Here is a 14385-nt window from a genome sequence, read left to right as displayed (position 1 = left end):
GAGTCTGAAATACAAAGCCAAGCGCAGCACCCCACTGGGCCGTCTCGTCTGGCTCAGGGATGGTCCACCCGGCTACAAAGCAGCATCGGGCCAAGTCTCCTTTCCCGATCACAGCACGGTTTCTCCTAAACCTGGCTTTAGCATCGGCTGCTTTCCAGCCTGGAAGAAATGCCTGCCTGCTCGCCGTAAAAGCCAGTCAGTTGAGGTCTTCCACTGCACAATTCCAAAGTCCAGGAGAAGCAGCCACTCTTTCTCACCCTACCAAGTTACAACCGGTTGGCAGCAAAGAAAACAATGCAAGAAACACATGAAAGATGTAGTCTGGTGACTTGGGAACCAGCAACTCCTGAAGGCTCTTGGTGCACAGAGAAGTCAGTTTCCTTCATGTCATCCTCTGCAGAGCAGGCTGAGGAGCGCCTGTCTCGGAGGGGCATCACGAGGACTGGCTGTTGAATGTTTTGAACAACAGGAGTGTGACAGAGCCCGTTAGAAAAAGTCACCGGTAGCACAAACAGCTTGTGCTCTCTCATGCTGCTGCCGAGAAGAATCCACTCCTCTTCCAGCAGACACCTATTTTTGTTTGGCTCTTGATGAGACAGCCACCCTCAGAGCCCTTTAGCAATACAATCATGATTGCACATGAATACAAACTCATCAAAAAAGTGTAAATGAGGTCATGTTTAACCCATGAGACCACACCTGCCCCCCTCCCCCCTGCCAGAGGACAGGCTACACCTGATCTGTCTGGTACTCAGAGGCTTCTGATAAGCTTTCCGAAAAGCTCAGAAAGTTTTCCTGGTACTCAGAGCAAACGATCTCAAATCTGTAGTGCCTAAACTCCACTGCAAATGTGCCGAAGTAGCATAGGAAGCACATCACCAGACCCCACTGGATCCTGGAAGCATGTATGTGGATGCCCTGCGCCATGAGGATGAAATCTGGAAGAGGACAGTCAAGGAGAACTAGTGGGAGCAGAGACACCAACCACGATGAGAGAAAGCCAACAGGGGAGACAATAAAATCTTGGCAAAGTCAGCCGGATGACAGTCAGCCCAGCCAGCCATCATCAGGAGGGTGTGAATGTGGAGCCAGGGACGGAAGGGATGTCAGGTGTCCAACAATGCCCATGGAGCACAGCAGCTCTCCTACACAGACCAGGCTTCCTGATCACAATTCAGGATGATAAACATTTACAGCGGGAAAGACTTAGGTGCAGAGAAGTCAATGACTTGCTTGAACATCCGATTAGCCAGTGACAGCCAGCGAGCTGGGGATCTCTGGCTGTGGGCCCCTACCTGCCAGGATCCTCCCAGCATCATATCTCTGCACCACAGGCAACAGGAACACCTTTCAACCTACACTGTGCATTCTCTTTAGATCACCTGCAAAATCATCCCTTTCTGTGAAATACGGAAGCATCAGTCTAGACAGTGTGGCATGCTATACGGAAAGGGAAAAAAAATGCTGCCAGACCCAGAAACTGTCCTCTGGGCTCATGTACCCTGTGTGCTCGGACCGTGTGTTACCTGGCATCAGGGTCTCATTGCTGTGCCTTGGGTTATGCTGGAGTACTCCATAAAAGCAATCCTCAGCTTCCTGAAAGCAGAGGACACCTTCCTGAGCTGGGGACTTGCCCTAGCCCAGTGGACATCTCCTCTAAGCCTACTGGCTCTCCTGTCTCTCAGAGTTTCCTCTGCACTCCAAATGCAGAATCACACATCTTACACAGGTTCAACAAGCAAACGAGCAGCCTCTCCCACGCTTTAACTGCGCAAAGCAGGGAATCGGAGATTTTTCGTCTTGAGCTTAGTGTATACAACCAAAGCTTCATTTCAGCAAACAGCATACTGTGTCTGGCTTAAGGATCTTCTACTTTCCCTGGAGTGCAAGGGTTATGCACAAGCTGCATGGGATGGGGAGCCAACCCCAAGCCTTTGCAAGGCGTATGTGTGTGTGTGTGTGATGGAACGCCTGCCTCAGCCTGCCCCCCTCCAACAGAGAGCCTTAAGCTTTCAGTGCCAAGCAGCTGGCTGGGGAAGGTTAGGTTGGCAGCACCCAGCATGTCAGTACAGGAGCAGCTACGCCCTGGCTTACCCAGCCGCTCCTGGCAGAAACCTCCGAAGACAGCAGTGTAGCATCCACCCGGCCCAGCTCCTCACACGCAGCCCTATCCTACGTACACCCTGGGGGAGCTATGGGCTGGGGGCAAGGGCAGGAGGGAAGCACGACAAGAACCGGGCAAACTTCCACATTACGTACACCAAAGTGTGATGATCGGCTACAATTTTTTCCAAGGAAGCTTAAGAGGTGACTGACGGCACATCTTCACACCAATCTTCTGTTCCTCTGGAGGCTGGCTGGACTGTTCAAAACCAGCCAAGTGATGAAGGAATTGCTTTAAGAACAGGCTGTTCCCTGAAGAGGGGGATTAGCTTTATTCCTCACCATTTATTCTTGCCCTCTCGTTTATCCCGGCACTAACATTGATGCAGTGAATGGACTCACCCTAAACGAACACCCAGGGCACGTGAGTACTGGAGTGGGGCTGACAGGCGCGAGGTGGAAAGGAAGCCACATGTACCTCCAGTCTGAGTGACCACAGACCCCACAGCCCAAATCCCACTTGTAAAGCACCTAGTCTTACCCGAAGTTCACACAACCCAGCAGCTCTTGACTGTCATAACTGTCTTAAAAGGCAGAGCTGGATGTAGCACCCTGGAACCTTTCAACAAACAAATCAAAATCTCATCTTCAGAAACCTGATTTCTTCCCCTGTTCCTTTGTTCTCCTAAGAATTTTTATCTCAATATTTTGTATAATCTTAAATGCTACTTTGTAGGTAAGCAGTGGTGCCATTAAATCACACAGATACAAGTCAATATTGTAACCACTTTGGATATCACTAAGAAGTTTTAGAAACATTTATGAAGGAAGTGAGCCCATCTGTGAAGCAGTGCATCCTGGTAAAACGTAGCAAGTAGCAAAATGAGCCATCATAGGATCATGCCATGAAGACAAGCTGAGTAGCATTCCTAAATGCTTTGAGAACCTAGGACGGATGTGAGAAGAGCCAATGGTCCGTGCTGCAGAGAGTGTTGGACACAGAATCACAGAATGATATGGGGTTGGAAGGGACCTCTGGAGAGCATCTAGTCCAACCCCCTGCCAAAGCAGGTCCACCCAGAGCAGGTCCCACAGGAACGTGTCCAGGCGGGTTTGGAATGTCTCCAGAGAAAGAGGCTCCACCACCTCCCTGGGCAGCCTGTTGCAGGGCTCTGCCACCCTCACAGGAAAGAAGTTCCTCCTCATGTTTAGGTGGAACTCCTTATATTCAAGTTTGTGCCCATTTCCTCTTGTCCTGTCCCTGGGCACCACTGAAAAAAAACCGGCCCCATCCTCCTGACACCCTCCCTTTAAGTATTTATAAGTACTGATCAGATCCCCCCTCAGTCTTCTCTTCTCCAGACTGAAAAGACCCAAGTCCCTCAGCCTCTCCTCATAAGAGAGATGCTCCAGGCCCCCTAATCGTCACATGTGATACCTGGCTTCCCAGGGAGTGGGACAAAAGGATACAGAGCACCACGCAGAGGGTAATGCTGGCCGACAGAGCCACTCGTGGAATCCCAACTTTCCGTCCCTCATTCTTCAGGTTGATCTTGAGGGTGAGGGCAGACTGGATCCAGCACGCCAAAGTCCCAAAGCCAAAGGTCAGCGACGTGCCCACATTGTGGATCTCCTCATCGTTGGAAAGCTAGGAACAAACAAAATGGTGATTGTTTGGATGCAACAGGAATTATCTACCTCGTACTGCTGCTGGGGTGCAATAGAGGAGAGTGGGAATCACTGGGGTGTGAGACAGAGATGCTGTATCATTTCTTCTGGCAGAGGTGTAAGGTGTACATAACCAAGACGAGTTGACAGCTGTCACAGTTAAGCAGATCTTCTGCCATAACCCAAGCCCAGTGGAAAATCCAGTTGCTTGGGGACTGCCTCTACAGCTTCCTGACAAGACTCACCAAGGCAGAGCTCAGAAATAAATCCTTCCTTGGCTCAATGTGATGGGCAGGGCAGGCAAGGACAACCCGCTGGGGTCTTGTACAGCTCCATGCAATGGAAGCAAACTGTGCGACTTTTGGTGCCAGCTTCATGGAGCAGTGCTGCATTGGGCAGAGGGCATCCAGAGCCCTGACACCTCAGTGGAGCTAGCACAAGTCAGAACACATGGTCCTGGTTTGGGAAGCTTCTCCCACCAAGAAGCTTGACTCCTTGTTCCCTTTCCTGCCCATCCTCGACCATTGGGGTCTGAGGCAATATGAACCCAGCCTCTCTGGAGTGGAAGTGCTTCTCTGTTCCTTGTGCTCCCATGTCTCACGGGACTCAGTGACTGTGCAATACTGCAAGGCAAAAGGACAGCCAGGTTCAAGGAGCAAAAATCTGCAAAGAGATCCCTTGAGCCTGCAAATTCATTCAGAAAGCCCAGGACGGACAAGACTTAAGCCAAACAATTTCCCTTTTCCCTCTGCCTCTGAGGCTTCTCTAGAAAAGAAATCCGCGGTCTGTAATTCCTCCCTGCAGCCTTGATTCCTGTTTGGTGATTTAATAAATTTTCATCCAACAAGATGCAATCTACAAGACAACAGTCTAGTTACCGTGCTTCCACTGATCTCTCCCCTCTCCTCCCTTCGGTGATTTTTTTCTTTTTTCCAAGGGTAAAAAGGGTTTGGTAGGTCCAAATCATAGTACAGGCAAAATTGTGATTTGGCTGCCTTTCCCAAGGTAGCCTGGATTGCAAGGGACTCATAGGCACAATGTCCCTCTAACAGCACCCAATCTGTAATTTTCCATAAATACAATTTAATGCCACATTCAGTTTAGCAGCCAGACAGGAAAAAGCGCCGACTAAGATCTCATCACCACATGCTTTCATGGTTTTGCAAAAGATCGAGCAAGGATACAGGTAACTAACAAGGAGTGGACAACTAGTTCAGAATTTATAACCAGGCATGATTCAAAGTATCCACTTAAATAATAATCATTTGCTCTGAGGACCTAAAAAAAGAAGGGGAGGTTGAAACTGCTTCCTAGTGCCAGCCCTGTACCAGAAATACTCTTCTCAGACAAGGCCATTACAAAAGCTTCACAGTTCCTAGCTGGGAAGCTCTCATGAAAAAACAAGACCAAGTTTTTGGCTTGTGTTGTGGAGTTAGACCAGGTCCAAAACAGTCAAATTATCTCACACCCTCTGACTGCGGGGGTGGGGTGGGGGTCGGACTAGATGACTTTTGAAGGTCCCTTCTGGCCCAGATGATTCTATGATTCTAAAGCAAAACACAACACACAACCAAAAGAACCAAAAAAACGGACAACTGTAAAGGACACAAAGTTCCTGCAACTGCTCCACAACCTAAACAGTTACTCACCCTTCACAAAACAAGTACTTTTCCTGTATTGGCAGGAAAACAGCTCCTGCCTGCAAAGCCAGGAAAGAAGCCAGCCTACAATGACCTATCTTGCCATTATTGGGGGTCATTACTTGCACCCCAGTGAGAGGCAGAGCTTCAAAGACAGCAAAGGGATGGGGAAACTCAAGTGCTACTGACTCTAATGCCTTGATTTTCACTGCAGGCCTAACAGACACACTCATGACCACAGTGGGCACCCAACCCTACAGAGCAACGTTGTGGCACCGGCAGCTTGCTCGTTTGTTTGTATAACGCTGCAGAACGTATCGAGAATCGGAGGGACCTCACCCAGGTTCCTGTCACATTAGAAGTCACAGCACTCCTCTGCTGTGTCCCTCTCCTGGCCAGTCTGAGGACAAGCAAGAGGTAGATTTAAACAACGTATGTTTTAAACGAAGGACACTCAACTGTCTGCTAAATCTGTACGGGCAGCTGTGCATCTGTTCCCACAGATGCGTATGTAAACTTCCAGCTCAATCCTTCTACCCAGGACCTTCTGTGCCAACCCCCAGGGCTCAAGGATTCAATAGGTTCCCCGCTCTGGCTCTTGGCAGTTCAAGTGTAAGCATGCAGGTGCAAATCCTGCTGGGAATACGTGAAAATGAGTGTGGCCCTTCATCTCAGCATGCCGCTGCAGCCACGTACGCGGTAGGTAGAGGTGGCAGAGACAAGGAGGCTGTACCTGCTGGGACAGGGGCACAGACAGCCAGACACATTATCTTCTGGACTCCCATCACAGGTAGTTCAAAGACCTAAGCAGATCTGCTAGAAAAGCAGGAACCTCGCAGCACGGACACAGCGGTCCAAACCTGGAGTGCAGTACCTGAAAGTTGCCGAGTAGGGTCATCCCAAAAGAGGCCAAGCATAACGCCACCAGGCCGCTGACGTTCAGCCAAGGGTTTAGCACCTTCGGCTTCAGCTGAATGAAGCGCAGGACAGCCATGACAAGCGCTGAGAAGGAAACAGAAAGCACGGTGCGTCATTAGTAGGATGTGTTTGAGCAGTCACCTGGCTGGGGGCTCACAGATCCCTCACCCTCTTTCCACCCAGAGGCGACAGCTCACTGCAGGTCAGGCTAGCTTAGTGCTTCTGCACGGCCCCCTCCCGCTCAGCCATGGACAAGACTAAGCACAGGAAGCATTTATCTTCTGTTCCGTTGTGCCAAGCTCTCGCACTTCCTTTTCTCATGATGTTTAGGAGCCGGGTTGCAAATTTTCGGGGGGAAAGAAGACACCTTCCTATTTGCCTGTGAAGCTCCAAGCACATAGACTATCACATACACACCACGCAGTCACACTGCAGCAGCGGGGCTTGCACCAAGTTCCATTCCACTCACCAGCACCGAGCTCTCTTGGAGGAGGTACGTTAAACCCCCCCTGTATTAGAAGATCTATGAACAGCACATACATCTTTCTGCAGATTTTACCATAATGCCCACTGCCTCTTCTCCTCCGGAACAAGTTGATGGTGCCACGAACATAAGCCAAAATATTGCACTAATTTTCCTCAAAGACTGAAAGAGCAGTCCTTCCAAGCTTACAATTAGCCCAAGCACTATGATAGGATAGATGATACATGTTATATATGATAAATGATATATAATACGATACGGCATAGCCCCAGGAGATATTCACATTGTATATTCTTGCCCTTCCTAGAGAATGCTGCGTGGAAATGCTGCATTCATATTTACTAATGCTTGTCCGCGATAGCAAATTAGATCTATATTTTCCATAAAAAACCTGGTATAATACCAAAAACATGGTTTAGAATAATAAGGTCACGTATTATAAAATATCCACTTTTATCCAAACTTTAAAAGATGTTAGAATTTACTCTCTCAAAATTTGCTCTAGGGAATTAATCCACTCCAAATCCTTGAAAACAAGAGAACTTTGATTCCCCTCCAAAAAGAGAATTTCTGTTTTTTTATCCCCAGGAAATTGTTTGGGACAGCCACCCTGTGACTACTTGAGCTCACGCACAGGAACTTTTTCATTTTTATTTCTACAGGACAGGACCCTGAAATCATGTGATTATCAAGATCATGCTAAATATATATGACTATAGCTCTCGTCTCCCCACCCAAATCACGCTGCATGTCACCTGGGTGGGGGGAGACATTTGAGACAAAACTGCCCCTGGGAGCTAGGGAACACAAAAGGGGGGAGACTTTCCCCAAAGAAGAAGAGAAGAGAAGAGAGAGAAGAAGATTTATGACCTGGGAAGACTTTTCCCCAAAGAGACCCTGAAGAGTGCTTCTACCACCTGCGCTGACCGGAGCAATGCTAGAACCAGGACCAGTGATCTCTTTATCTCTCTCCCTCTCAATCTCTCCTTCTCTGTCACTTTGACTCTTTCCTTCTTTTTTTTTTTCTTTTCTTTCTTTCTCTTTCCTTTCAGAGAAGTAACGCAAGGCATACCATATCCCTTGCTATTATTGATTGTATACCTGTTATTAAGTACCGCTTGCCATAGTTTATTGTATACCTGTTGCTAATTAATATAACGCATACCTTACCACTTGCCATAATTTTTTATATACCTAACTAATTATCATGGACCTAGATAAGACCTGGTTACTAACTTAATAAATGTTTGTATACGGACCTTGAGATTTGTCTCACCTTAGTGCGTGCTACTGGGGATTTACGAATCTGAGTCACTTACCCCCGCTCCCTTCTGAGGGGGTGTTACCAAGGCAAAAATCACACTGAATGCCTCTGCTTTACCTTAATCTCTATTAGTCAGATGATTGTCTTCAACACGTATCAGTCCAATGATGTTTTCTTCAGACCTCTACGTCTTAACTTTTGAAGTATTAACATACTTCAAAAAGCCCTTCTTGTTATCTGTCACAACACTGACCAGTTTCAACTCTAGTTGAGCTTTGTCCTTCCATGTCTTCTCCCTTCGTATATGAACCACAGCTCTGTAATCTTCCTGCAAAGCCTGACCTCGCTTCCAGAGATCATATGATCTCTTTTTCCTCTTGGGCTCCATGAGGAGTTCCCTCTTCAGCCAAGCTGGTCTTCTGCTCCGCTTGCCTGACTCACAAAACAGTGGGATGGCCTGCTCCTGTGCTCTTAAGAGGTAGTTCTTAAAGACTGACCAGTGATTGTGGACTCCTAAGCCCTCAAAAGCAGATATTTAGGATACTCTGCTAAGTAGCTCCCTGAATAGCTTAAAGTTTGCTGTCTTGAAATCCAGGGTAACAACTCTGCTGTCCTTTTTTTCTCATGACACCACAAACTTTAAACTCAACCATTTCATAATCACCGTGGCCAAGACAGCCGCTTACCGTCACATCCCCCATGACAAATTTGCAGTCTTGAGGTTCCCTGGTTATATCTCCTCTTGCCACGGCAACGAAAGCCGACGGTACAGCTTATCTTCAAAAAGCTGCATGTATTTTGTTTTCCTGCCCTTCTTCACATCAGCTGCTCCCCTCACATTCATGCAGCTGCTATCCTCTCCTCCACCCAGATTCCCACGGGGAGTGAGCATCAAGCCTATTCCTGCCCTTTCATAAAGCCCTGGGACTCACCGGGACTTGGTGCAGGTCCACAGAGGCTGCTTGAACGGTGGTCTGCAGAAATGGGACCCTACCTGGAAGCAGCTGAAGAGGCAGATGTGTATTCACTACTGTCAAACAGCCACGTTAACGCAAGAAGTAGCACGCTACACACACGTCGTTTGAAGTGGTTTGGTGGTCAGAAGTTTAAATCATACCATCATAACCACATTGCACTGGATGTGCAATAACCTGTGTGCAAGACCCTGCCTTAGCACAAACCGGAACCAGAAGTATTTCTACTAATTGAGACCCTGGCTCAATATGTAAATCAATGGCTAAACTCGAAACAAAGGCATACATGGAAACAAAGCATAAGGATGCCTAGATTTCCTAACCTCCAACCCCGAAAGTGATACTTGAAAATAAGGGAGTTCATGTCAAGGTTCATGATTAAACAGATTTTACCAGGTTTTTTATCCCAAACCTCATTTTCATTGTGTCAGATTAAGATTGTTAAAGTATCTTACTTGTGCACGTACAGGTCTGAATTAATTTCAAAGCTCAACTCAACCGAATTTCCCAAGTTTCTGGAAAGAAACGTTGTGCCTTTCACAGGCAGCAGATGAGGAACCCACACTTTGAGAGAGTAGCTCAGAGCAAAACTGGGAGCACAATGAATCACCCCAAACAGGAAAAGATAAATGCAAGTACTACTAAAGAAGAGTAAATCAAGGTTGAAATAATGAATTATTTCCCATTTAAGTTTGGGATAATTTCTTCAAAATAGATACAGGTGAAGATAACAAACAGGTTCAACCACCAAACACAGACACATCTTTTCAAGTACTTTTCAGATACTTCTCCTCTTTGTGGCATTTCCCTCTTACCTCCACTGCTGGAAAATCCCAGTAAACTTCCACAGATTTAGTAATGGAATTTAGGAATGAGTAGGCTAGGGGGGACTTCGGCATGGGTGATATTTTGCATAATCAGTTGCTGCATTTGCCAATATTCACATGCAATTATCTCACATTCACAGCATATAACAAAAACCCACCATACAATGAAAAACAGCTTCAAGGGTAAGATGAGACAATTAAAAACACGAGAACAAATCAGAGACCAATAAAGTTCAAATGCATGCAGCTTCATTCTTTCTTTCTACAAATGAAGACAAAATAATACTGTCTTAATCAGCAGTAATCATAGTTTAAATGATTTCACATCATCAGATTCAAGAACAGTATGTATGGGATATTACTTATGTTTCAGTGACTTCTTAAAACAAATTATGAGAGAGAAAGAAACGTTCCCCTTGTGGTTCCTACCTAGAAATGCCGCCATGTTCATGACTTGGCTAAACACGCAGCTTGCAGGAGGCGTGTCACCTGCAATACTTGGAAAATACAAAGTGTATTGTAACTCTATAGGATGGCAAAGACACACAAATAACAACCATTAATCAGAACAGTAATTGGAAGAACAACATTCACTTACCTTATATAAGGCGGTCTTTTGGAACCAGGTTTCCTAAGAGACATGAACGCACAGGAACAAAGATTCAAGATTTTCTTTCCCATTTAGCTTTCATTGTTTTATTATTTCAAAGAAACAAGTAATGGAATGTAAAGTCCACAACCAGCTCTTACCTATCTGGTAGATTTAATGGGAGAATTTTGTTATCTTCCACAGCTATAAAGTACCTACCCAAAAAGAAAAAAAAAAGAAAAAGATGAAAACAGTGTAAAACCTCATCCTGGCTTCAATTGCAAGCATCACTCAAACAACACATTAAGCGCCTCCAAGCCCGCTGGTGGGATCTGCTGGAGGCAGCCTGTGTTCCTCTCTGCTCAAGCAGGCAGTTTTCCTCACTTCCCGGCCTCACTATGTGCCTGCCTTGGTGCTGCATCTGTTTCGCGTGGTCAGGTAGACAAACAGGGTCACTGAACTTAGCTGCCTCAAAAACAACCGACCAGGGGAATGTTGTGATGTTTAATCTGAATCATTTGATTCATTCATCATTTGACACAGCAACCTCATAGGTAAGCTTAGGAAGTGTGGATTAGAGGAATGGACAATGACGTGGATTGAAAGCCGGCTGAAAGACAGAGCTCAGAGGGTCGTGATTAGGGGCACAGAGTCTAGTTGGAGGTCCGTAACTAGTGGTGTTCCCCAGGGGTCAGTTCTGGGTCCAGTCCTCTTCAATGTATTCATCAATGACCTGGATGAGGGGATGGACTGTACCCTCAGCAAGTTTGCTGATGATACAAAACTGGGAGGGATGGCTGACACACCAGAAGGCTGTGCCACCATCCAGCGAGACCTGGACACGCTGGAGAGTTGGGCAGAGAGGAACCTGATGAAATTCAATAAAGGCAAGTGTAGGGTGCTGCCCCTGGGGAGGAATAACCCCCTGCACCAGGACAGGTTGGGGGTGACCTGCTGGAGAGCAGCTCTGAGGAGAAAGACCTGGGAGTCCTGGTGGACAATAGGAGATGAGCCAACAATGTGCCCTTGTGGCCAAGAAGGCCAATAGCATCCTGGGGGGCATCAGGAAGAGTGTGGCCAGCAGATCGAGAAAGATCATCCCGCCCCTCTGCTCTGCCCTGGTGAGGCCCCATCTGGAGCACTGGGACCAGTTCTGGGCTCCCCAGGTCAAGAAGGACAGGGAACTGCTGGAGAGAGGACAGCAGAGGGCTACAGAGAAGATGAGGGGCCTGGAGCATCTCTCTTGTGAGGAGAGGCTGAGGGACTTGGGTCTTTTGAGTCTGGAGAAGAGAAGACTGAGGGGGGATCTGATCAATGCTTATAAATACTTAAAGGGAGGGTGTCAAGAGGATGGGGCCGGTCTCTTTTCAGTGGTGCCCAGGGATAGGACAAGAGGAAATGGGCACAAACTCAAATACAAGAAGTTCCACCTAAACATGAGGAGGAACTTCTTTCCTGTGAGGGTGGCAGAGCCCTGGAAGGGGCTGCCCAGGGAGGTGGTGGAGTCTCCTTCTCTGGAGACATTCCAAACCCGCCTGGACACGTTTCTGTGGGACCTGCTCTGGGTGGACCTGCTTTGGCAGGGGGTTGGACTAGATGATCTCCAACCTGTATCATTCTGGGATTCTGTGTGATCTGGTTTACCATGGTCCCCCCTCCACAGGAGTTGTTTTAATACAAACAGAGGGGATGGGGCAAGAAAAACAACAAGCAATAGGAGACAGAAAAATGGCTTAAGTTGCCTCTGCTGCTGAAAAGCAACATCCACAGACCACAGCCAAAGCCAAATCCTACAATATAAGGAAGATATATGCTCAGCTCAAGCTGAACAGGCTCAACGTAGTGGCTGACTGCATTTATTGCTCCCAAATTCATGCTGCAGTCATCTGCCTACATGCTTTGAGAGGGAAATGCATGTCTCCTGTGCATTTCGGTAAGAAGTGTTAGTGAGAAAGCGAGCTGTCAGCATTAAGCAGGTTATCAGTACAGTGATGGATGCTGCAGATTCTGAGTTTGCACCCCAAAGCAGGGCATCGGTGCTTCTCCAAGAGCTCTGCTGAGTCATTTAAAGAAAACACGATGAAAGGGAATTTTTGCATTTTTGTCTGTCTCTTTTCACGCAGCTCCCAGCAACATGTGCCAGGAAGAAAGCAAAGTCAGAAACCTGGCCTGGGGAGCACAAAAACTCGGGGATAAAAATGTCATCCTCCAAGCCCTGAACTAGCGGGGACTGGACCCTGCCCCTACCATTTGCCTTCGTAGCCTCACAGTAACTCAAGGACAGAGCATCCCCAAAAAACGCTTCGTACTGAGAGGCAGCCCACACCACAGCGGTCCTTCTGACTGCCCCAGCCTAAGTTGCTCTCCCAAACAACCAGCAGGAGATAACTTACACTATCCATAATCCAGCTGATGTAAACAGGGTAAACACAAGAGGTAAAAACATCCACACGCTGCACTTCTTCCCATCCATACCTGCTAGAAAAAAAGAACAAAGTAAAAACAACAGAAAGAGGACAGAGGTGCCTACCTGCCTTGTCCCCTCTCTTTTGAAAGCAGAAAGAGCATCCACACAGCAGGGTGCCAAAGCATCCTAAGATCAAGCTCCTAATGGCCATGCAGCAGGCGCTGCAAACCTTTCATACTGTCATTACTGGCATAATGGGTTAAGCTGCTGCACACAGGCAACATCATCCGCACTGTGCATAAATACCGAGGCACACAAAGAGCCTGGAGTTGTGGAGGGGGAGACTTTTTAGACACCATCTACAAAATCTGAGTGGTTTTCAAAGTATTTTTCTCCAGCATTTTGCACAAGGTGACACCGCGAGACCCACAGCCCTAATTCCCTGCTACTTCCCATCAGCACCAGGCAAGGCAGCCTCCTTCCCAGGATCATTACTGATTCCACACACGCTGCCTCAGCAAAGCCTGCAGCGTGAAGGGAGAAGGATGCACGTGCTGCCTCCTCATCTCCGCAAAGCACACCACCAGCTCCCATCCTGGCTGAAGCAATCAGCTAAAAACAGCAAGTCACTGTGAAATCCTGCACGGGGCATAAGGATGTTGCGTACAGCACCTCCTGAGGAAGCATTTGTCCTCCGGGCAAGATCATGCTGAATGAGCATCTGAGATGCCGGGGCTGTTGCAGTAACACATGCGATAAGGAATGCTGCTATGTTACTGTGCTGCGGACACAGAAAGTCTTATGTGAGTCCTTTGACAACGGATCAAGTATTTCCTCATGCTCTGTCCTCCTTCATAAACGTTCCTCCAGGCACTGGCACAGCCAGGAGACGCAGAGCGCAAGCCCTGTGAGGCTCACAGCTCCAGCGCCTGCTTGATTTTCACCAGAGCAGCAGCACCTGCACCCCTGTGCTCTGCCTCCTCCTCCCTCCTATAGCCTGCTGCAGGGCTGGCATTCCCTGGGGTCGCTGAGCCCCCCATGGGACAGCAAGGCACCCTGGGCTGCCAGGGCAGCTCGGACGTGATGGCCTTTCACTAGAGCCTGCTTGCACTTGCAGCTCGGTAACCTCATCCAGGTCCTTAAAGCAATGACTCTTCCCTTTGCTCCACAGAAGAAAGCTCCCATGTGGTCATCCTTCCCTCAGCTCTCATGGCCTTCCTACACCAGCAGCACGGGATCCATGGTCTCTCAGGACTGCTGCCCTGTCCTCTCCCTGCTGTGAGGACACACAGAAGACACCATCACCATGTCACAGCCAGCCCCCAGGTCACTGCTCCCACAAGACAGCCCCGGGCTGCAAAGGACATGCTGGCTGGACGCTGCTCAGGGCCCCAGCCCCTGACTCCTGCCCGGCCCCACAGTGGCGGAGGCCGAAGGAGCTGAGGTGAGGCTCCCCACACCCTCCAGAAGGCACGGCAGCCTCACGCTTGCCCCTACAGGTCGGCCGTCCT

At 48.2% G+C, this 14385-nt stretch overlaps 1 protein-coding gene across 2 annotated transcripts; it reads right to left on the bottom strand.

The window, feature by feature from the left end:
* Window positions 1-729: 729 nt before the first annotated feature.
* On the bottom strand, window positions 730-14144 carry TMEM150C (transmembrane protein 150C). Of its 2 annotated transcripts, XM_074155104.1 has the most exons (8): window positions 14099-14144; window positions 12861-12942; window positions 10629-10682; window positions 10477-10509; window positions 10308-10375; window positions 6286-6413; window positions 3574-3751; window positions 730-938 (listed from the first exon to the last, which is right to left on the bottom strand). In XM_074155104.1, exons 2-8 carry the CDS (start codon window positions 12938-12940, stop codon window positions 730-732), a joined length of 750 nt encoding a protein of 249 aa, XP_074011205.1. In that variant the 5' UTR covers window positions 12941-12942; window positions 14099-14144. The 2 variants fall into 2 exon arrangements, with proteins under 2 accessions (XP_074011205.1, XP_074011204.1); XM_074155103.1 differs by lacking the exon at window positions 14099-14144 and having other exon boundaries at window positions 730-842; window positions 3685-3751; window positions 12861-12940.
* Window positions 14145-14385: the final 241 nt, after the last annotated feature.

This window comes from Numenius arquata, chromosome 10 (genome assembly GCF_964106895.1).
Source record: "Numenius arquata chromosome 10, bNumArq3.hap1.1, whole genome shotgun sequence".
Lineage (NCBI taxonomy): Eukaryota > Metazoa > Chordata > Aves > Charadriiformes > Scolopacidae > Numenius > Numenius arquata.
This window is presented reverse-complemented; position numbering and strand designations above follow the sequence as displayed.

What these genes read in the sequence shown, in the direction of transcription:
- TMEM150C (XM_074155104.1), bottom strand. Translation starts at nt 12,940, where the DNA reads ATGGATGGGAAGAAGTGCAGCGTGTGGATGTTTTTACCTCTTGTGTTT. An exon ending in AAAAGACCGCCTTATATAAG is followed by an intron (nt 10,376 to 10,476) that starts GTAAGTGAATGT and finishes GTATTTTCCAAG; the next exon opens with TATTGCAGGTGACACGCCTC. An exon ending in TACCCTCTGCGTGGTGCTCT is followed by an intron (nt 939 to 3,573) that starts GTATCCTTTTGT and finishes GTCCTCTTCCAG; the next exon opens with ATTTCATCCTCATGGCGCAG.